Raw genomic sequence first — 24,253 nt, 5'->3', positions numbered from 1 at the left:
GTTAACATGAGTTTTAAGAGTTGCAGTTAATCCTGCAAATCTAGTGTACTCAATATGATTTATTTACTGATTATGAAATCAGTTTGCCCAAGCTGAATGACATCAACAGCTGGTCATAGACTTTAGGCCTCTTACAGCTTTAAAGGTGCACTATGTAACTTCTTTGGTGAGGGCTATAGACTGTCTCCATGAAAATGTTATTAGTTTGCCAAAACACATTTAGCAACTTAAGTATTAGCAGTGGTGAGTCTTTACATACGAATACATGTTTTTAGTTTATATTTTTTAGTTTTTGCAATAGAAACACCTGCAAATAAATAAATGCAAGATACTGACATTCAAGTTTCCATGGAGACAAGCAGATGGGGGACCACCCACCTGAAAACTTACATGGTACACCTTTAAAGTGTGACACACTTCATACTGGTGTTGGTAGTACCAAAGCACTGTGTGTTTACATTACAGTAATATGAACTTATGCTGGAAAAATAATAAAACATTAAATGTTGGTCCATAGATTTAATTACAGTCAGAGACGAATAAAATGCTACATAAGTCAATATAATTTACCTGAAATTGTCATAGTATCATTATGGTCTTAAGTAAATAAATAGCCATGTTAGTCATACGTACATATAGTAAATAGTAAATGTTTACATTATGTACAACAAAAGCCCAGTTCTTGTGAACAGCAACAAATGGAGAAACATTCATCTTAACCAGAGGGACTCAAAGTCTTCACATTCAGAACTCTGCCTTTAAGAAGTCTTTGGACATGAATGCAGCAACGTCCTCAATCTTGGCTTAACTTGACCGGTTTTCTCAAACACATTAATTCAAAATGTATATGTTAAAATATTGTTATTTCCGACGAGTCCCTCTTTCAAGGTAACATTAAACAAATTAACCTCTAGAGGTGTACTTTTTGGCACATTTACCTCTTTCCATGCCCTCACTCACATAATGTACATTACTGAATTTCTGCACAAACAAAAATACATTTTTCATGCACTGCAAATATGATAAATGTAGCAATATGAAATGGTAATAGTACAGTATAACATTACTGTAAACTAGTGCAAAACATATCAATGAGGTTACAAAGTTGATAGCCTACAGTAATAAAATATGCATTTGGTTTTTGGGTTGCCCATTAAGGCTGGAAACTAATTTACATCTTGGGAAATTATTGTACATTTATTAAATGCTCCACAAACCCTTATCACATGGTAGTAATACTTGTATACAGATTTGAGGTTGGAGATTTGAGATGGCCTCTTCATCTGGAAATACAGAAAAGACTGCCTGACATCACGCACTGGCTATTTACTGAAAAGGACCCACCCAATTATATTTCAAAATTCAGCATTGTTCCACAACAGGCCTGTCAACCATTGGTCAAGAATCTGTATTGGTAAAGGAAGTCTTTGCAAAGGAGACATTTCCAAAGGAAACAGTTGGCTTTGAGAATTTACCTGTGACCTTTTTGTCACAAGAGCAGAAAGTCAGGCATCTCCAAGCAGCAGCACACAGGGAACAAAACCCAACACTGCCACCCAGTGTATTGAGGGTACTCAGAGGTATTGCAAGCATGAATGTAAAGGGATCACTGCAGTGGACTGTACAGAGAGAGTTGCTGCTGCATGCCTGGTTTCCTGTCCATCTGAATATAAGACCTTCAGGACCTAGAGGCAAATGTCATGTAGATCTTTCCAACAGTTCAGTGAAACAAGCACCTGCCAGTGTCATCAACACAGACATGTGAAGTGCTTTAAATATACAGTAACTGGGCAATATTTTAAGATGGGCATGTTGAGTAATGACTTGATTAAAGAGTAATTATTTGTATTATTTTTCTTGCTATAGGAATACTTATTGTTGGCCCACATAAGAGATTAAATTGGCCATATGTCAAGCAAAAACCTTACAACTTGTAAACATGAACATTTGCTTCAGCATTTGTCCTTTTTGTATTAGCTCAAATTCCATATAGTAATCACATGTGACCAAATTTAAGGACTTTTCACTAATGCAAACAACATTTAAATTACAAATAATTTGGTAGAAAAGTGATTCACCAGTCAAGCTTCATTAATTTTCCAAATTTTGACTTCGATCTGTTTTGTAAAGGTTTCTGGAGGGCTTAATTTCTCAAAAGTATGCCAAGCATTGGCTTCTGAAAGATTTAGCCCTAAACGCACTGTGAGTGTACATAGAAGTGGCTCTGCTGATGTCCTGAGGTCATGATGGCATCTGTGTGCAGAAACTGGAGTTCCCATTTTATGAGATTGATTTAAGGCTTACAATAAATGGGAAATGAATATTTTACTTGTGATGTTCTTAAAAAGAGTCATGCTACAGAATTGTCTTTTCTTGTTTTCACATAATCCACTCCCTCTGGATGATTTATTCATCCTCTCTTTAATCTTCTGAAAACATATTCCACTCTCTTTCTTGTCCAGAGATCATGGTGGAACTTGTGTGGCTCTTTCTATCTCAGATTAATCCTTACTTGGGACCCAATAGACCTCCGCTTCCCTCCTTGGTGCTGCCACTGCGGCCCCAACAGCCGGCTGCGATGCTCATACTCCTCTGAGTGGCTGTGCTGACCCCTCGCTCTCGCTCCACTTCACATTGGCTCAGAGTCCTCTCAGTGCGGCCTGGCTGGCCGGGCGAGCCTGGTCCTGTTCCACCAGGCTGTGAAGAAATGGTGCGAAATATGTGGTTCCGTTTGCGCAGGAATTCCCCACCAGCTGCGTTCAAGCCAAAGCTGCCTTTGCGGAGGACCATGCGTGTACTAGCTGACTTGGCAGGCCGAGACCTCTGACTGTACTCTAGTTGGGACAGGTGAGAGGCGTACCCATCTGAAATAAACTAAGAAGAAGATATTAATTTAATAAGCAATATGTGTGTGAAATTCAAACTGCAGGATCAGAACCTTACTTGGCACTGGTGCTGCATTTTCTTTGTTGGTCGTCCCACTATGTAGATATGGGAGGGTGGGACACCAAGAGTTGAGTACACAGAGATGTCTTTGCTGGAGCCATATGCAGCAAAGATCCTCATGTGGGCCTGAACAAAAAGAGAAAGGTTACTTATGCCAGACAAAATTGCATGATGCATAAAATGCAAAGTCCTTTTTACCTCACTGATGAGGGATTTTAGAAAGTTGGCTTTGTGTCGAAGAGGGTCATGAACTAGTCCATCGCAAAAAGACACAATCCCATGGGGAAAGTTATGCTGAGAAAGCCACGCTACAACTCGCTGCTTCTGCATATCAGGACGTCCTGTGACATATACTATCACATACCCCAAATCCTGCCAGTACCTGCAAAACAACATATTCAAACTCGTGATAAACACACTTATTCAGACAAGTATTCAGGCTTCAAGTATTTAGTCTGAAAGTATTTGTTTTGTACTTTTTAAACTTATCCCAACGGTTCATTTTATTTTTTAAAGACAATAGGAGATGAGAGCCAAAATATGTTAAGAAGATAACATACATTTCCTGTCCCAATGTCTTTAAAAATAAACTACATTTATTATGATAAATGATTTGGGCTGCTTGTTGTGTTTTGAAATATTTTCATAAGAACATTGTAATTTACTTCTCAACAGAAGTTATGCTACTACATTATTTTATTTGAAAAATGTGTCACGTTCTTTCATAACACCATGTCAAAGTGCCAATTATTCACAGGGAAATGCCAATTGCACGAGAAATCGTGGCAGCCAGGAGGCAAACCACTATCACGTGTTATGGGAGTGTCCTGTTGCTCAGAATGACTGGACAGGGATCAATAAAGCCCTGCAGACAATATTTGACATTACCATCCCATCGGATTTCAGGAATAATACTTGGGCCTCAGGACTCCTGCCATGGACACAATAAACAGTTACCTATAGAACATTCTCCTGGCAGCTGCGAAAAAGGCCCTCATCTCTTTAGGCATTCGCAAGATGTAAAATCACATTCACATTCAGACTTGAACTATGGACTATGGTCAAAGTGGGACGTTTGGTTGGGTTTGTGTGTGCCTTGATTTCCCTTTTCTTTTCTCACTCGTTGGATGTCTGCTTGTTTTGACTTTTGTCCTCTGTTCTCTCTCTGGTCTTGTTTTGTTTCTTTGTATTATTTCTATGTACAATAAATTTGTAAAACTTGAAAATAAAAAAAAATATTTAAAAGACATAAAATATCCTCAACATTCCTCTGAGTGGCAGAATTATGACAACTGATAAAATGTTAATCTTTGCTTTTTAAGATCTATTTTTTGTCCATGGAGCTTTTGTTTTGCTCAAATTAACTTTACAGGGCAAAATGTGAAGTAGTTCTCAGCTAGGTTGGTTGCTAAAGATTTAAGACACTTCATCTGCTGCACAACAATTAATTTCCTCAACAAACAGACTCAAAAACATCTTATTTAAGGATAAAAGGTCATTGAACATATGTTTATATAAGTCTGTATCCGTGATAAATGTGAGCGCAGCTGCAGTGTTCTGTTAATCTGCTTTTCTATACCTGTTTAATTATATTATAATTTCTTCTATTTGACGTCATGTACAAACGATTTAGCAGGGTTATAGACTTTGACATTTGTTATTAGATTCTGGCAGCTCTTTCACAGTTTAGTTTTTTAGTCATATTTTGTGCTCTTACAGGATAAAATATAATTTCTCAACATTGATTCTCATCTGTTTTTTGCTGCTAAAACTCAGAACAGTGTGATGTCAGCTGCATGACTCTTATTGAGTGCTTCATTATGTGTAAAACGGTATTAGCCACCACGAATATGTAGATAAGCAGATAAAGAGCAGATAAACCACCATGATTAAAATAAGCTGATATTGCTATTAACAACAGATTGATCTACGTCTATAGAAACACTGACCTCACCACATCCACTGCTCCAGCCCGAACCTTTGGGTCACTACCCATTATAGAAACACTTGCAGCAAATGATCCATCAATACTGAATACAACAAACTCTGTTCCCTGTGGGATGATGGTAAGATAGCTGTCTGCAAATGTGTGATCGCCCCTGTCACAAAAGGCAAAGACAAGTGGAGTCAAGAATAAGAGTGTTAAACATGGAGCATCCGAAAAAGTGAACACCTACCTCACCACCATTTTGACAGGGTACACACCGATGCCAAGCCTCTTCAACTCGGGTATTACATAAGAGATACGTCCACTGCTGTTGGTGAGCTCAGTGTCAAAATAAACCCATTCCCCGGATGGAGGCTGGGTCATGATGTGAATGTCAATCTACAAGATACAGACATGAGTTTAACAGAGAAACTGGCTGTATACTCATGTGTTTGTCACTACCTTCTCTCCTGTAAGGGTAACCATGTCCAGAGGGCCATACATAAAACGTCCCGTTACCATCTGGGGCCCGTCCTCTGAGTATACAGAGTCATTAACTCTGTGGTTGGCTGTTACATTCTGTTAAATGTGAGACATAATAGAAGATTATTTGGATTTCTGACAATCATATAGGGCATTATCAAGGAATCAACATGCATACCCTAATCTTAACATGAGTTCTCTTGCGAAGCCACTTTTCCCGAGGTTTCGATGGAGTAAATTCAGACACCTCTTTTCCATCCAGCTCCAAAATGCTAGAGTTTTCATGTCTCATCATCTAAAACACAGCATAAAAACACTAAATATGAAAATGAAGTTCACCAGAATAGACAGCAATAAATTATATTATGGTTAAATAAAAAAATGTTGTGCCATGTGAGTTGACCTGTCTTAGGAGAAAAGACACAACGTCCGTTGACTCCCAGTAGGAGGCATGGAAGAGATGAGGCAGAGCTACAGTGGGAAACGCTGTCAGTGCATCCGGACAGTACAGGGCATAGTCCATCCGCTTACTGCCCCACCAGCGCGAAGCAACTAGGAAAAAACACAACAGCATAAATAGTACAGACAATATCTAGATAAGACAGAATAAAAACTGAAAACATGGGAATCTAATGGAGATCGGAAATAGATTTTAGTCTAAGAATAAGGTAATATTGAGCAGAATTGGTTTAGAACACAAAGGGCATAGCTCAGGCTTTGGGAAAACCACATTTGTTTTCCATTTGAAAAGGAGAAAAGTGATTCAGGTGTTTCAGGGTTATACAGAACTTCTATGGAAGATCTTATGGTTTCAGCTACAAGACAAACCAGAGCAGTCAGACAAGTGAAAACAAAGGGGAAAAGGGCGTTTCTAATGGCTTCTACAGCTCCCAGGCTACCTTGCTCTATGTTCTTCAGTACACCTGATGATGGGGGGGTGGAGCTGATGTCTGTCAGGTCACAGGGGACATCAGCAGGGGGATAAGAGGTCAGGTCCAATGCATGCTCCGTGGCCGACTGTGATTCCACACCGTTGTGTTTGAGAAACACCTGAGCAATTTTCTTGCGCAACCGAGGTGACGGATTGCGCAAGACTTTATTGTAGGGTAGAACCAGATGGGTACGCAGACTGGACCTTTTACTCTGGCTTAACTCAAGTGTGCTTGCTCAAGTAGGCAAATAAGAATATTGACATGTAAATGTACAGTCATACACAACCTGTTTAAGTCAACAAATCAGGGCAGGAGCCAACTTACTTGTAGCAATATTGGATGCAGTATATGAGTCAGCCATGCCTGACACCTGACTAGCAATGCTGGCCTCGCTGGCTCTTCGGGTGCAGCGCAGGTGTGGCACCCCTGGTGAAGGGCATGGGCCGTCAAAGTACGAGTGGGAATGTAGCAAATCCACTAAAAACGAGCAGACAACATTTTTATTTTGACTATTTTATAAAAAGTCTTCTCTGTCATCCTTTGTGGCAACCCCAGTTGTGACTTAGGGCGTTACAAAAATACATTTAATTGAAGTTTAAAATAACATGGTTGTTTTTTGTGTTACACTTTTTAATAACAAAGTTTCAACATAGAGCATCACAAAGTACTCACAGTCTATCTGGGGCTGTGTGACCTGCCAGTTGAGAACAGGCACTGGAATAGAGGTCTCAGTGATCGTCCCGTCCTGGAGACGGTTGGCGACTCCACTCCCAGAATCCATCAGGAGCTGTGGGTTACTCTGCACTGTTTCAACTAAAGTGAACAAGAACAAAATGTGTAAAAAAAAGTCAATATTACACAGCTACAACGGTCAGTTTTAATGGAAATCTGACCGAGCAGTGCTGAGTGACCATCCCCCAGTGGAAAGCGCTGGTAACGGGGAATGTTAAAGGGTGGAAGCAGGTGAAAGCGCTTATCCAGGAGAGGTTCCAGCCGTGAGGCAGAAGGGTCTGCAGGATGAAACAGGTTGTAAACCTGCTGACAGGCCGGGCGCAGGGCTGACACTAGACAGGACACATGATGACAAAATAAATAGAATAGAATGTAAAACAAGTCCAAATATTAGTGGTATTTGTAGAAAAATAAATGCTTTTACATCAGAAAAGTACTTAAATCAGCCCACTGGCAGCACACCTGTGTACTAGTTGCTTTTTTAGACTAGCTCAAAGAGGATCCTAATTTTCTTTTATGTTTCAGGCCTGATGATAGTCGGCTCCTTAGTGGGAAATAGGTAAAGCTCTGGTGAGATTTTTGTATATTGATTTTTTATGTTCTCAAGTATATTGAGAACATTTATTTTAATTAATTATTTTGGCTGGAATTTCGTATAAACCAAATGTTTTACAGATGTTGACACAGCTGTGACACCATACTGTCATCCCCAAAGGACTTTAATTTGTTTGTGATCATTGAGTCTGTTTATTCTTTCTGTTCCAAATCTTGCAAATAGCAGCTGAGATCAGAAACCTACCCTTTGAACCCTGGCACCTGCTTTAATGCCATAATTTCTCCACAAAATGTTAACGTTAACTTCATCATTCAACTAAATATACCTGACTGGTTAGATTGTGTTAAACTATTTGTAAAGCAAGGCCAAGCCTCTCCTTACCATCTAATGAGGGCACCACAGTTTTCCTCAGTGCAAGTACCAGTCCCAGAGGAGAACCAAACAGGAAGAAGTCTGTCACCTCGAAGTCAAACTTTCCCAAAGAGCCTCCCTCCAGCATTGTGCTGTTGCTGGAGCGCCGGGATCCAGGGTCCCCATGGAGTACACTGGAGTGAAGGCTGCTCACACAAAAACATAGATTTAGATGCAGTTGCAAATGTGAATTTATAATGTTTATTTAAGAGGCCTTACCTGGAAAGAAAAGCCTGATGATGCTTAATAGTGTCAAACTCATAAGTGGAGGAGTCACTGCGTTTGCGAGGCAGCTGTTTCTTGGGATCATCTTGTCCAGAGCTTCGAGGAATGTCAATGTTGCTTCTGCTAAGGTGTCGACTTCCTTCCAGAGTCGGTGAAGATGGAGAGATGCTGTTTATCACAATACCTGGAGACAAGAGGTCTGTGTCCTGAAATACAGAGATTAAATATAGTTTATTGTTCACAAGAAAGCCTTGTATGAGATGTGGATAGTTTTACCTGAACACTGATGGTACTGCCTCGTCTGCTGCTGTTCTGGCTTTCTGAGACAACTACTGAGCTACTGCAGAGAGCGTCAAAACCCAAGATCCCGCCAACACAGTCCCCGATAACACACACCTGCAATAAGATAAACATTGATGAAAAGACGTTAAGTTTGTACAAAGCTCAGTATGTTCTCTTTTGTTACTCACTTGTCCGGTAAAAGGGGCACCTTCTTGAGACTTGACGAAGTCGCTGTACACCTGGTTGGCTCGCAGGATAACTGTAGCTACAGCATCCTGATACTGTGGGGCAGACGTGGCTAGCAGTGGCAGTGCGGCCAAAGGTATGTGGTCCTGACTACTGGACAGACATGATTCATCATAGCTGTAGGGACTAAGGCTGTAAAACAAACACAACTATGTATAATAAAATACAGTAATGCGCATTACAAAATTAGTCAAAGGTATTTACTTTGAGACAAGTGAGAAAGCCTCCACACAAACAGCAGGGCACGGAACCGTCCGAATAGCAATGCGGCCCAGTGCTGTGGGGTAATGAACCCTCATGACGGTGTCAAAAGCCACATTTAAAGTGTTCACATCTCCTTGTTTACTGTTCTGGTCCCCTAGGAATTAAATTATATTTTTATTTTTCAATATGTTTCAGGTTTTAATAGCACACTTTCTGTTAAAACAATAATAATTAATCTTACCAGAGCCAGTATCCAGAATGTTTCCCCCATGAAGGACCAAAATAAGGACATGAATCTTGGATGCTTGAAGACACTGCTGAGATGAACAGTCCTGGATGACACAAAAACAAGACAATCTGTAGATCACACGACCTTTAAATTGATTTCAAGGCTACAAAATAGAGCATACATCTAAGTGTGTCTCCTCATTACTTAGGACAGAATACTCCCCTCCTGAATCCTGATACAAGGTTTCTATATGGACAAAAGAAAACAATCTTAAATATCCAACAATTACAATACCGCACTCTGCTAGGGAAGGTCTCAAATGCCCACCTTGTGCCTCATCCACCTCAATTGTTTCAATTTTATCCATCAGGTCATTTGAGCTCCACTTTGTCATCTCCTTAGGAAGTATTTCCTCATTGTCAGAAAAGTCTTCTGTAAAATGTTAAAAAGATGAGTAAGGGTGATAAAAATCTAAAATGAGAATATTAAATCTAATGCCCAATACACAAGCTTTGTAGACCTTACAGTAAATCACACAAAGTGTTCAATATTCAACAGTGCTAGTTAAGTAAGCTCATTAACATTTACCATAAGCATCAAAAAACTCATCATCTGTGCTGTCTTCAGAGTCACGAGCAATACTTTGCATCCTCCATTCAGATATGCTTTGGTGCGAGGGGCTTCCTGTAGAGTATAAAAAAAGTAAAACAGTACTCAAAATACTAAAAAAATAATTCTTATAAATCATTTCACATTGCTCATAATAAACAACTCTCATGAGAAACGTATTACAAACCTCCTCTCTTGGATGAGCGGTTTGAGGACCTGGAAGACGTGGACCACTGTTTAGTGAGTTCTCCTCTTGTTTCCAGTGATTCCCCCTTTTTAGTTGCTCCTCCCTCACTTTCAGAAGCTGGTCCCGCTGTCCCTGCTCCCTGCTCCTGGTCCTGACTCAGAGCAGAGCCATTTGTCTCCGCTCCACCCTCCTCATTCTGGCTGTATTGGCCCATCTTCTTAGCCAAGGCCAGCTGGGTCTCCAGTTCTAACAGCCTGATGTCGTCTATGGTCAGTCCATACCATTCATCCTGCCAACACCAGGCCTGTCTGTGGGCTCGCACCATCACTTTACGCAGGCCTGAGTCATAGACAATAGTTCTCATCAACAACAGCTACATCCTCATTTGCACTTTATATACTGTACGGAATATGCTTATGTTTGCTGTTTACTGTGTGTATTTATTAAGGTTAATGTATCTAAATGCAACACATAAACAAAATGATGAATTAGGAAAATAAGTAAATAGAAAAAAAGGCTTTGGAAATAGTCCCCAAGACACTACCAAATGGAAACCCATTTTGAAAATAGATTGGATCCTTCAGACTCTACGGACTGAGAGGTTTCAGATAGGGTTGTTGAAACCAAAGAACCAAAAAACAATACTAATCGATCCTAAAACTTGCATCAAAACAAACAAAAATATCACTTAAACATGAGAAAATGAAACCTTTCCTCAACAGTTTTAGAATGATCTTGAGCTTAACTGGTATAATACCACACAGTAACATATTGAAATAAAAATAATTTTGTGTTTAAAATGATAAATATTACCCTTTTAAAAAAAATAATTTTGGTATGGGAATTGGTATCGAGTATACTAAGCTACCAATCGTCTCAGATCAGGAAAAAAATTCAGTCTACATATTTATCTCTGTCAGCAGATTCTTCTACAGGCTCTATTCTCACTGAAACACAGCACCCAGCTATTTAACATGCCCTGACTTCTTACAGCTTCATCTTTTTTTGGGGGGGGGAAGATTTTTGGCCCATAAGCTTGATTAGACAGGAAAGACAGTGTGAAACAGGGGAACACAGCGGCCGGCTGCACGTGGAGCCTGGTATACGTGTGCTGTGCCTTAACCACTCGACCACAGGGCAGCACACACACCTTCATCTTTCATGTGCAAAGTTAAAACATGAGAACCTTCATTTGATCACTAAGAATAAGTGTTTATAATATAGTGTTTCTAGTTTCAAAATATATTGTAAGAGAAATTGTAATTTTTCAAATAAAATCACATTTAGTTTTTTTCCACTTACCAACATCATGTATAAAGCGCTCTATTTTGGACTGCATTCCCCAGTATCTGAACTCCACTTTGCAGAGCTTGTAGGCGCACATTACTGGGTTCTGGCCTGGGTTTTGGTTGATCTCTTCTATCCAGTCCTCGGATAGCGGCCCCCGTTTTGTCTTGAGTGACTGATACAGCTTAGGGTCCTCTTCTACTAAATACTCATGAGGGGCAATATAGTCCTTTACGATGTCTATGGGATCTGTGATTATCAGAATGAAACAAAGTACCGGTAAGTGAGTAAGTAAGTAAGTAAGCAAATGTTCATGAAAAGCACATATAAGTAAGTGTTCAGTCTGTGTTTTTGGTGACATCAAAAGCTTACCTACTGTCCGTACTCTTTTTTCAGCAGAGGACAGATTGAAGACATCCACTTGATTTCCAGTGTCAGGTTTGTAATATGTTTCTATGTCTATTGAAAATTTCTCCACAAATGGACATGTGTATCTGAAAATAAAAAAAAAAAACATAAAAAAGGATTTATTTTATGGTAATGATTGGATGCAATATAAATAGAGACACACGACTGTAGAGTAACCCTCACTCAAAAACCCACAAAGCTTTAATTAATGAAAATAAATTATAAAACAGAAAACAGAACAGTTTTCAAGGTGGCTGCTGATCATTTTTCCTTACTCATCTTTTCATTTCGTTTTCTTTTAAAGATTGATTGGCTCGTAGGCTTTATTATACAGGACAGTTGAGCATGAAACAGGGGATGAGCGAGCACGAGGGAGGGAGGACATGCAGCAAACAGTCGAAGCCAGGATTCAAACACTGTGGCCGGTTGTACATGCCTAGCATGGGTTTGATTGAATTGATTATTTCAAGATTGTCAGTTGTACAATGATTTCACCCTTTTGCGTTCACAAGTAAAAAAAAACAATTGAAGTATACCCAAAGTATACCCGACACACTCTGAAGTAGAAATAGATCAATGTGGGAAATTCTTTAATGGTTTAAATTCTAAAAATGTTTGTTCTTAAAATGGTTTTAGTAGTTTTTACTACCTTGAGAGTTTTAAATAGAGCTATATTTTATATATGGTAGATTAGATTAGCCTTTATTGTTCCCGTAGGGAAATTTGTCCTCTGCATTTGACCCATCCACTGGGGCATCTCCTCAGCTGCTGGAAGATTTGACCTAGTGCATGTTTTAGGTTTATGGGGTAAACCAGAGCACCCGGGAACGCACCCGGGAACCCACCCGGGAACCCACCCAGTCACGGGGAAACTCTGGGCCCGGGAGTCAAACCTGCAAACTTTTTGCTGAAAGGCGAGAGAGCTAGCCACTCTACCACCGTATTTGTTCCTATATCTTTTATTTGTATTGTGCAGCACTTTGGAAACGGTTTCTGTTAATAAAATGTTCTATAGTGGTTTGGATAGAAGTTATGTACGCACTTACACATCATGCATATAAACGCGCATACACACACCTATAAATAAGTATTCACGTGTCCCTGTTTGCTTAGGTATATCATTACAACACAGTTTTATTTCAATCATACTAACTTGATTCAGTCTTAAGGTGGGATTGGAGGAGATTCATTTCCTATAAGTAACTGAAGTTGTTCTCACCGCGTGCGTGTATAAGGATACGCATTCCACGACTCTTCTTCCACTCGAAGGGCGGCCTGAGGCAAGATGGCACAGAACCAAGATGGGATGTGCTTGCCGATGTGATAGACCTTGTGTGTGTACTGACCCGAACCTCCGGGCCCATCCTCATAAGGCTTGTTCTCTAGGATTTCCACCCCACTGCCCTCACCACAGCTCTCCTCTCTGCTCTTTTTCTGTTCAAACAAGACAAGAAAATGTGACGGGTTACACAAAGAAATCAACCCATGGTCATAGCAGAAATCCTCAATTAAAGCCAAGTTGGAGTTACAATGCAGTCTTCAGTTAAGATCTTCAGCATGTTCAGCTAAATTAATGACACAATTGTATCAAAAATGTAAAAGAAATGTACAAAAAAAAAAAAAAAAAAAGAAAAAAAAAGAGAGAAAAGCAGCAGAAGTGACACCGTAATTTTCGCTTTCAGCTCAGAGTCTAATTTTCTCCTCAGCGTTGAACAGATGGTTACTTCAGAAATCCTTTAAGAGTCAGCTCCGTCTAAGCTCACAGTCGGGGTAGATCACTGCAAGACGATATCAGTTTGTAAACATACTATGTCTGTGTAATGAGCTATTCATAATTTAGTGGAGTATATAATTTTAAAATACAGATTTTAAACACAAGCAGTCTTGTTGACTAGTATAAGAAGGCTCTTGCGGGCCTCCCCTCAATGGAAAAGAAAGAGGAAATTTGATTACTATCTAAATATTTTATAACACTATTCAGACAATATTGTGTTATATTATGTATAACGGAAGTGTAATTTTCAGACAAATGGGAAATATCTGAAAAAATTAATCACAAAAGTGCAAAGAACAGAAATATCACCTTTTATTCACTTCTTTGAAAGTTTACGACATAACTTTATCAGCACTTTTATTTAATTTTTTTTTTACAGCATTTTACTATAAACGATATTCTCAGTGGATCTTCGAAACAACATCACGATATTATACAAATTTCAAACTGAATTAACTCTTTTTCCTGTTCGCCAAGAGCTGATTGAAAAGCTGTTTTAGTCCTTTTACAATAACGGACAAGAGGTTAAGGAACAGAGCCGCGTGAATACAAATGACCCGGATCATTATTAACCGCAAGTGTGGGACGCTCCGGGTCAAGAATGAGGCTTAAGATTGAACACAGAGCCGCTCTCAGCACGACTGGAGGGAGGTGATATCTATAATGAAGGTCAAAGGAGGCAAAAGATAGAAAATTGCTGTAATCTAGCAGGTAATGTAATTTAGGCGTGGAGCTGAGGGCCTTAAATCACCCTCTACAAGCCGGCATCTGTTCTGCGGTGGCACGGAGCAGAGCTGGGTTTTAGTGGGCAATGTCTCACTGCCATAAAAAAGTCGAGTACCAACTAGAGCACCTTAAGCATTACTGTATGTAGTTCACCTTGCTTTGTGGAAATTACAAGCTCTTGTCGGCAAAAGCAAAACATTCAATCAGGCTTAACAAAATTGGGCTGTGTGCAGTTCCCCTTGTCAGCAGCGTGACTACAGTAGGTCAACCTAACAGGAATAACTTTCGATTTTTCTGTGTCAACTGAATAGATTTGTGCACAGAGGCTGCTGCTGTGTGTGCTGCTGAGGAGAGCACTTCACGTTTGAGGAATCAGTCAAAATAAAACACACGACTAATCAATTGAAATCAAAGCCGGTTTTAGACTTTTCACTCTATGTGTCATTCTCTACAGTAACAACCAAAACATACACAGTTATCTGTTAAGCTAACTAACGGCTAAAGAAATGTATTTCTTGGCAATCAACTAAAACGTTTGATTATCGCTGCGCTAACCATCTGCCCTCACAAGACTACAAATGCACAGAGGTTTATTCAAAACAACTAAAATGTATGAAAAGGGCAGATTTACGAACACATCTTCAGCTCGATCACACTATTCATTCTCCTTGTCCCAAATAAATCCTTATAATCTAAATGAAATAATCGCCAAATAATACAAATTTATTTTGACAAAGACACTATCGACGAAAGGCTAATAAATATAAAGTATAAAGTTAACACACATTTTGCAAAGCTATTACTCTCTAAAGCAAAACACTTGGCATTATTGTTAATTAAAAATCAAAAAATGTTGGCAGGAAAAAAGGCTGTCACAAAGAAATGGCTGACGTGAACCTCAGCGACAATAAAGTGCAAACAACTGGAAAAACTGACTGTTTCAGTTTAAATTACAGATTTGACAGAAATTTGTGGGAATTTTATTTGTTATTCAAATGTGCCGTGATTTTGCTTCGATTGATTTTTAGTTGATATTTACTTGTGTTCTGTAATGTTCTATGTTTATTCTTTAGAAAATATTGAAAAATTCTAACTAGAATTTGGACACAATTTGAACATTTTTACCACTAAGACATAAAGAACCCCCTCAAATTGAACATCCACATGGCAGAACTCATCATGGGATTCCACACAAAACAACACACTCTAAGAATGTTCAAAACATCTTTATAGTCAAGAAAAACGACTGTGCGTCTGTGTACTGTGAGTAACAATTACATTTTTGTTTGTTTGAGAACAACATGTTACAGATAAGCGGAAAATACAGCATAGTGTACGTTTTAGAAAATGTCCTTTGACCAAAAGTATCAGAAAAGAATATTTAATACACCGCACTAAAGGAACAGTGTGTATAGTTGTTCCTCGGTCCATTACGGATAAAGTTTTGTCAAGTGCAGTGTTAAAAAAAAAAAAGTTTTTATCAAACTAGCAAAAAGTAAAACAATTAAAATGTTCTCAAAAGAGCGTGTCGCCGGGAGAGTGTGGTCTGCGTACGTTGAATGGTAATGTCTCCTCTGAGGACCCTGTTCCTCTGGGCTGCACTGGCCCTGAATCATTCATGTTACACCACAAGGTTAGCATCCATCTGTGTTTCACTCTTCAAAACTACAGTCTCATAAAAAGGTGGATCACTCCTCCTTCTACTACGCTTTTCAATAAATACTTTAACTTTAACTAAAAAGTTAAACAGTGCCGCGTGATTGTAATCCTGAAGTAACATGAGGTAAATACAGTGAGGTTACGTAGGTTCAATGTGCTTGTACGTGTTTCCTTGAGGGGAAAAGTTGCTCACAGGTTGTACCTTTGTCAAGTATATGCTTACAACAGTCTATTTCTGTGAGCTGCGTCTCCTACTTTCATTTCATTTGTTCTCTTCATTTCAAGTGCACTCATTCCCCACCTTCTCTCTAAGCAAACAATCGATTGAAATATTGGGATTTAAATTGTGATATATATGTGCACTATGTAACCTTTCCTTCTGCTGGGGGTATGACACTTGTTTTCATGGAGATGCTATTGCTTTGCTTTGGTTTTAAACTTATATATCTTGCATTTATTCAATTACAAGTATTTTTTTGCCTCTCCACAGATCAAAGCTGGTTGTCTCCATGGAGACAACCAGCTCGCAATGACATTTTCGCAATAACATTTTTCCTTTAATCTGCAGCACTCAAACTCTTTATCGAGTGTAATTTAATTTTTTATATTTTCACATAATGAATAAAAGATTGTGAACCCGGACCAGTGAGCAGATGGAGCACAACACAATGTAAACATATGAGTAAGAGCTGCTCTGAGCCACGCAGCACAGCTTAAAGTATGTTTACAACATCTGTGATCAAAAATGACTTTTAAGCATGTTAGCTTTACCAAACAGATCACTTGCACTAGAAACCAATAATCAATAAATCAACAGCAACCTCAAACAAACCAACATAATAAAAATAAAAGCAGATAAAAGTCTGTTTCCACATGGAGACAACAGTTATGAAATCAGATATAATCCACGTGGCATATGGAGCACCAGCTGGTTTGCAGGACAACACAGGATCACTAACCCTTTCTCCGGTCCTCTTGTTCTGGTACACTATGACATTACCAACTCTTGAACTAGCTAACTTACATCCTGCTAACATCCTGCACAAATTATTAACCTCCTGCCCAAGAAACAGTCTTGGAGCGTTTTAAGAAGAAAAGCACTTACCTGGATCATATAGAGCTGTGCGATGCGGTACTCCTCCACGCTCATGGGCATGGGGATGCGATACTCCTTTATCAGCATGGTTTGTCTTTGTGTTTGGGTCCACACCGGGAGGAGGACGAGAGGTGCCTTATGGTTCAAGACACAACTCAACCAACATGTTCAAAAAGATGGACAGGAATCATTGGTGTCCGCACCTATAAATGACAAAGACAGTGGGTTTGTACAGGTTGGTGTCCAGCAGAATTAATGAATCAGAGGGGAAAATGTTGCTTCAAGGATTAACCCCTCCTTTTCTGAGCCACATCCAAGACAACCCTTCCTGTGTGTGTCCTCCAACCCACTCGATCTATTACCAGGTAATCCACTGGCCTCGCTCAAATCCTCTGCCAACCTAAATCCCAGCTCTGACCGGGTGCGACCATTAAACGTAAGTGTGCAGACTGCACACTTACGTTTAATGGTCGCACCCGGTCACCTTATGAATAAAATCGACTACTTTCATTCAACATCTAGATGAAGTTTACCACTGGGATCTGTTTGGAGCAATGACCAGACTGGGGTCACAAGACAGGTGCAATCTAATAAGAGGCAGATTTAATGGGCTTACTGATTCACGCCTAGACTTTAGAGTATACAATAACCAAAATATTGTGATTTTGTTTGTGAAAAGCTCCTTTGGCCTTAAATTGTTTTGTTTGAGCAAAACATCTGAGGGGCCACAATAGACCATTTCAGTGCAGACATCATGAAGACATAATTGCACTTTTGTATTTTACGTCTTTGGAATATATCAGTCATTTTCAGCAGCTTGTCGTACAAGGAAAACGTACAATATCTATAGTTCTGTTCATGATATCACAATAAATATTGTATTGTCTAATATCGTGGTAATATTGTACAGAGATTTGGATATTGTTACATCCTTTTTAATATAAATATTGTGAAAACACTGTGAAAACTGTATATTGCATTGAAATACGTCCACAAAGTGCCTAAACAATTAAGGAATGGACTGACATTATAATTGATGTACAGAAAAAGGAAAAGAAATCACATCTAGACTTAATTCGAAAATTTGACAGATTTTATAGACTTTGGACCAAATGGGATGTTTTCTTTGGATTACTGTATATCATATATGCCTTATTTTCCCCTTTCAGTTTTTCAGTTGTTTTTCTGTATGGCTCTAAAGGGTCTTCAAGATTTGTTCACAAACAGAGTCTGTAATTATCTAAGCAGCATAATATCTTATTTTGTAGTTTAGACTTCCACAGGCTTGTTCTTAAAGGCATACTTCCTATATTAGTTTAACAGTTCATACTTCAGTTAACGTTGATGCTCCTTGACAAGTATAGTACATTCATGGGTATAATTAAGACAGAGGCAGTTTACAGAGTAGAAGATAAGGTATCATCTTTCCGTGTCTGTAACAGAATAACAGAACTGTGTGTGTGTCTGTCTGTGTCTGTGTGTGTGTGCGTCTGTCTGTCTGTCTGTCTGTCTGTCTGTGTGTGTGTGTGTGTGTGTGTGTTATCCAGTACATTCATAATGCATGGCCTTCAGCAACTTAAACCACAGGTTGAAGTGAAGCTTTTATAAGATCAGTACTCCAAAACAAACATTCAGCATTGTTTTGGTTACATGTACTGAACAAAAGATACAACTCACACCTGTGAATATACAAATATAACAACTAACAGGAACCCTTCAAGTACCTGTTAAAATACTAGGCTTATATTGTGTATATCGCTGTACTCTCAGAAACACTAAATAAGGGTGGACTGTTTAGATCGGTATATTGTAGTATCCATTTCCTTGCAACTAAGCCAAGAGAGGTTGAAAAAATATCACTTGACATTGAACAACGAGTGATTATGGACATTTAAAAGTATCCACACCGGTGCCTATTTCAGACTGTGAGCATATACATGACCCTAAAATGGCTGCTCTTCGGCACAGCCTTGGTGGCAGCAGGGAAAAAGTAAATTAAGCAAAACACCAACAGCAGAAAGAGAAGCCGCTCCGGCCCATTAAACGCATCACTGGTCCTGGTCGTCCCCACGTTCTGTTGCCACACACATTAACCGTATCCAGCATTTGTTCTGTAGGACTGACTATTCTACAACTACACCTAAACTATACTACACTGATTTAGAAATAGAGCATGTATTGAGGAAATGAAAAGGTTAAAACTTAATTGTTCAGACAAACTTCTAAAATTCAGGTCACATTTAAAAAGAGAAAACTATTGCCTGCACAAGTTGTTACAGAGAAAGGCGCAGTGTGGGATCTTATCGATGGAGCAAAACAGAGCTCTGTGACACTAACGGGACAGCAGCTCTGACACAAATATAATCTTCTGACAAATGTGTTGTCTCAGGCAGAACAGAAATAAACCAGTTGGCAGCAGAATTATGCAGTCAGCAGTCGTTTTCTGATACTTCCTCCTGAGCTGAAGTTACAGTCAGTGTTGCTTAAATGAAATCTTCCTCTTTATCAGAGTCTTATTAGATTTTAATTCATTATCACAAGACCCTACCTTATCTGAGAATGCCACACAGCAGTAGTAGCCTTTAAAAATATATATGCAACAAGCCGTTGGATCATATCCTATTTAGTTAAAACGCAATATAAAAGTTTTAATATCTTGAGTGTCTGATGGGACCTGGTTAAAATATTCACTGCTGCAAACTAAGACTCAAAGACTACATTCAAAATCTTTTAACAAAGTGTGGTGCGACAACTAAGCATGAGGCCTATTTCAGTTCTCGTTCACAGCAACATACCAGCGTAGTTTTATGATCGATTAAGTGTATGTTCCATGTTTTGCTGCATCATAAATCAGATCAGTCTTGGTTGGCAGTTTAAAGCTACCACACAAATATATGAACCCCACAAGGCTCCTGTCGTGTACAAACCACCTGCAGATCCCATCAGGCATCCATCTGCAACAACAGATGATATTGCTGCCGTTGTAATTCTTCATTTTTCCCACATTGCGTTTGTTTACCTGACAGATGACAGGAGCTCGGTACAACCACCCAGCCCATGCACCAGTCTCAGGAGCTGTCACTGCAGATTGTTCGCCCGCATTTTGCAGTCCACGCACCCTTCCCCAGCTTCCTCCATGTCTCCTCTGCGTGCCTGCTCCAAAACACCTTGCTGCCCTTCTTTGAAATGAACCAGTGCCACGTCGCTTAAAACCTCACAGCGAAATTGGAGAAGATATTGATTCGACCCCCTTGGCTCTACCTTGCTTCCAGCAGCAGTCACCTCTTTCCCATTTTCTCTTCTCGCTCACTGTCTCCTCCTCCTCTGTACTGAGGAAGCTCTGTTACCATGGAGACGGATGAGGCTGCAGCCTGATTCGCAGGGTTTGTTGTGATGCAGCAAGTCACTGGTGCAGCCCACTAGATTGATTGTCTTCTCCGTTTCTCTCTGTTCCAGTATTGGTTAATTTTGATTAACAGTAAGAAGAGGTGTATGTGTAGTATTAGAGCTAATGCGATTGTTAGTGGGATGTTAATGCGAATAAAACCATAAAGGCCAGACTGCAGGCAGACAAAGTCAAACTGTAGAGTCAGAAGGAAAATATGAATCACCACTGAGCCCCAGATCACCTGCTCTAATGATTATGCATCTCTTTGTCAGGTGTCGTGACCAGTGTTCCCTTATGTCTGTGCTTTGCCTACATGTAAATGAGCCAGCTGGGCCATACACTCCGCCCGGGCCACACATTTGAGTAGAAAATGAAGTAATATATTTGGCATGCATTTCCCATGTTGGACTACATATGAAACAACTCATCATCAGCTATATATACACACATTTAAAAGAACTACACATTTATAACATGTAACAACCTTTCTATGCCGTGCATTGAAGATCCTAGCTACAGCTCAAGAAGATTTCAAGCTATGCCACTGCATTTAGTTTCAACTAGGATTATGTGTCTAAATTCAGGGTGTTTTTTACTTCGATAAAATATGTAAAGGCATTTATAACATTCACAAAAGGGTGAGTTTCAGCTGGATTACATCAGCTGTCAGTCAGGAGAATCTGAATGAGCCATAGCCACATGTTGTCCCTCCGCCCTAAGCTCTGAGTATTATCAGCGTGGATTTACAGTACATCCTCCAAATGAAATGACTTGTTGATGGCTGCCCAGCCCACAGCAGACACACTCTGCCTGATCATCAGCAGAACACAACTATAACAGAATTAAGTCTCTCCTCGTTTGTACCACACACAACTTCAAACATCTGGTCCGATGTGCACTGTTAATTTGTGATCTTGTCAAGCCCAGCTCCCCTGCACTCATGATGCTGCTCAAACATCCTGCCCATAATAAACAGCAGACGCACACACGGGTTATAATGAGGCTGGTGGTATTTGCAAAGGAGGGGACACTGGCACTGAACAGGAGCCTGCCGGCATTCCCAGTGTACAGTGTCTATATTTAAAACAAAAAACACACAACCATCAATCAGTGCAAAACATTCACAATTCATAAGTTAATTTCCAGAGATGATAATGGCTCCTCCTCGTTATATCAGAGTGGGACTTTTTTTACATCCTGAAAAAAGCACTGCAACGCCAGGCGGCTTTTGGCCATTTATTACAATAGCAAAAATAGAAATAGAAAGAGGTTTTGACTATTTTAAACTATTGGATCACACATAAAGTAAGATTTGTCTAATGGCATAGCCCTCTATAGCTCATATTAACTTGACACACTATTTCAGGGCTTCACAACATCACAATCTACGACTCAAAGTGGTGACAGGACAGGACAGGAGCAGTGAAGTGATTGGACACAAATATGTAATAATGTATAAAACAAACCCGACATATGTTTGCAATCATCCCCCGACAACAACATGTGCAAAGTGACACCTCCACATTGTTTTAACACACCTGTTTGTGCATGTTCTGTTTTCCATTGTGAGAAGCCGCCTTCCTCATTCAACGCGAGTGCATATATAACTTGTGGGTCTATTCTATTATATTGTAAAGACTGTCGATATAATAATGACGGCTTCATTGTATGTTCCCACCTGTCACTGAAAAACACACATCACGACATGAAAAGCGGCGGGGGCTGCAAATGAGAGTGAACCGGGCCCTGACGTGAGCGCTCCGTGATGAGAGGACAGTCTATTTTTAGCTCTGGGCTGCAAAGGGTGGGGGCCAGGGGCGAGGTGATGGGGGTGGTGGGCCAACAACAGCGGGATATAAGTAAGGTTATGGGGAGGCTTCTCAAATAGATCTAATCTGTGTGTTTTTATAATTCAAAGGCAAGACAAATGCTAAATGGTAAAGTCAAATACATTAATTACAATGGGTACATTAACATGGCCAGTAAAAATCAAATACTGGTAACTAGAATAATCTGATAACTCAATAATTAGATCAGATTTTTGTGTGCGTCAGCTAATCAAAGACTTTGTATTGCAAGTGTTGTATTTGGAAGACAAAGTGTAATTAATTTTAGAAAGACGCGTTCGAACATTCTCTCTTTCATTTTTGTCTTTGCCACGTCAGTTTGTCCTTTTTTGTTGTTGCATAATTTGCCTTATCAACATCAGCACAATCCGGAAGAAATCAGATTACGCATATCAGATGTAACTGTTTACATGATATTTCAGTCACCTGATGACTCCAGAATAGATTTTTGGTGTAAAAATAGCACTGTTGCCCATTAAATGCATGAGTTTCATCATCAGACACATTCCTAACTGTGTTCTTAGTACAAATCAATTATCACTTTCACAGACTCTACATACTCATTCTGGATCAAATGTTTTATTCCAACTTCATGAGCAACAAGGTTTATAATAACCATAAATGTATAATTGTGTGAATAATTGAGGTATTACATTTTTTATCAGTCACACGCAGTTGCAAATGTTTCACATGTGTCAGTTAAAACTCAAGCTAAATCTATTTTTGTTAGAAATGCTTTTCAATAAAACAAACTATTGCAGTATGAAAGGCAACTATGTGTGCTCTACTACCACACAAACTTCTAAATACATTTTCACTGACTTTTTACTCTGTATGGATTGAATTCTGGTTTTAATTAAGCTCCAGACTGAATCCCTATAGTCATGCATAATGTGTAAATGTTTAATGTATAAACAACGCATCACTGGATCTGAACAAAGACAAGGTCATGTTAATTAGACAAAGTGTTGAGTGCAAGTATAATGTAACCATATCTTTCTGCCTTGGTCTTGCACAACCTCTGAAGCAGCTGGGACCATAACCCTGTCTGTTAAAGATGCAAATGAACCTAAATTTAAAACAAATGCATGCCAACTGAAAAGGGTCCTGCCTGCCTGTTATTCCACGAGAGAGAAGTATCACATATGCATGGATGTGTAACAGTCCAAAAGAGAAAGTGGCAGACTGTGAACAGTAATGAAGTCTATTTAATGACACTTGTCCCTCAGTCTGAGCCTGTGGGTGGCTCAGTGACAGCGCAGGGACACAGTTTGAAGTGCCATTCATTCACCCCTGCCTTTCTATCCTCCTTCTACTACATTGGCCTGACTGCGAAGTGAGCTGGAATTCCTCTGTTTACACTGCTAAAAATAGATTTCACACACTCTATGACGTGACAAGCCCCCACTCCCGCCTTTCTCTTGGCTCCTTCTTCCAGAATGAGCTCTGCTCTTAAGGGTATGCATGTCTTGGTTTGCTGGCAGGCCGTCTCTACTGTGAACACGGACTGTCTTAACTGCAAATTAAAAACAAAGTGGAGGGCAAAGACACTGAAGGATAGGGCTAGAAGAATGATACAGTTTTCTCACGATTCGATACATAGCGATACGCGTGTCACAATATATAGTTTGGATTCATGTGACATCACAACATTGTAGAATCCCTACAGCAGGTGGTCTTCAGATTCTAGAACTTGATTATGCCCCATTCGCCAGAATCCCCTAATGATTACATCATAATTTGAAATGATATACAGTATCTAAAAGGTAAATTCACAAATGTTAAATCTGATGATTTCTATCAGTGACTAGACTCATTAACTTATTTTAACAGAATTACTTTTAGTTGCCCCCATCTGTATTAAATATTATTGGCCTGTAGCATGTTGTGATGTCATCTAACATCCATCAATTCAATTGGCGGCCAGATCCGGCCAACTAAGCAATATGCTCCAGCCCATCATGAAGTGGGCCATGGGCCGGACCACTTTGCTCTGGCAAGCGCGTCATCTCTGGTCTACCATGAATGGCAAGGGAGATGCCATGAATTAGCCCCAAGCTCAATGGTCCAGGCCGTCACAGCAAATGGGCCATGGGCTG

The 24,253-nt window shown here is 39.6% G+C and overlaps 1 protein-coding gene across 2 annotated transcripts; it reads right to left on the bottom strand.

Annotated features, from left to right (window-relative positions):
* Positions 1–504: 504 nt before the first annotated feature.
* On the bottom strand, positions 505–17,202 carry LOC140367723 (membrane-associated phosphatidylinositol transfer protein 2-like). 2 transcript variants are annotated; one of them, XM_072454336.1, is made up of 26 exons: positions 16,929–17,202; positions 12,884–13,098; positions 11,629–11,750; positions 11,272–11,505; positions 9,970–10,308; positions 9,762–9,857; positions 9,501–9,605; positions 9,355–9,419; positions 9,186–9,276; positions 8,945–9,098; positions 8,683–8,872; positions 8,489–8,608; positions 8,207–8,418; positions 7,958–8,133; positions 7,182–7,352; positions 6,961–7,101; positions 6,613–6,765; positions 6,256–6,522; positions 5,760–5,908; positions 5,535–5,651; positions 5,336–5,452; positions 5,124–5,272; positions 4,896–5,045; positions 3,145–3,328; positions 2,944–3,072; positions 505–2,874 (listed from the first exon to the last, which is right to left on the bottom strand). In XM_072454336.1, exons 1-26 carry the CDS (start codon positions 17,004–17,006, stop codon positions 2,509–2,511), a joined length of 4,290 nt encoding a protein of 1,429 aa, XP_072310437.1. In that variant the 5' UTR covers positions 17,007–17,202; the 3' UTR covers positions 505–2,508. The 2 variants fall into 2 exon arrangements, with proteins under 2 accessions (XP_072310437.1, XP_072310438.1); XM_072454337.1 differs by lacking the exon at positions 6,256–6,522 and having other exon boundaries at positions 16,929–17,201.
* Between the last annotated feature and the right edge of the window lie 7,051 nt (positions 17,203–24,253).

Source organism: Eucyclogobius newberryi, unplaced genomic scaffold (genome assembly GCF_026437365.1).
Source record: "Eucyclogobius newberryi isolate DKJ021-1_F unplaced genomic scaffold, fEucNew1.0.hap1 SCAF_2, whole genome shotgun sequence".
In the NCBI taxonomy this organism is placed as follows: Eukaryota; Metazoa; Chordata; class Actinopteri; order Gobiiformes; family Gobiidae; genus Eucyclogobius; species Eucyclogobius newberryi.
The sequence above is the reverse complement of the archived record's forward strand: the minus strand, read 5'-3'. Positions and strand labels throughout refer to the sequence as shown.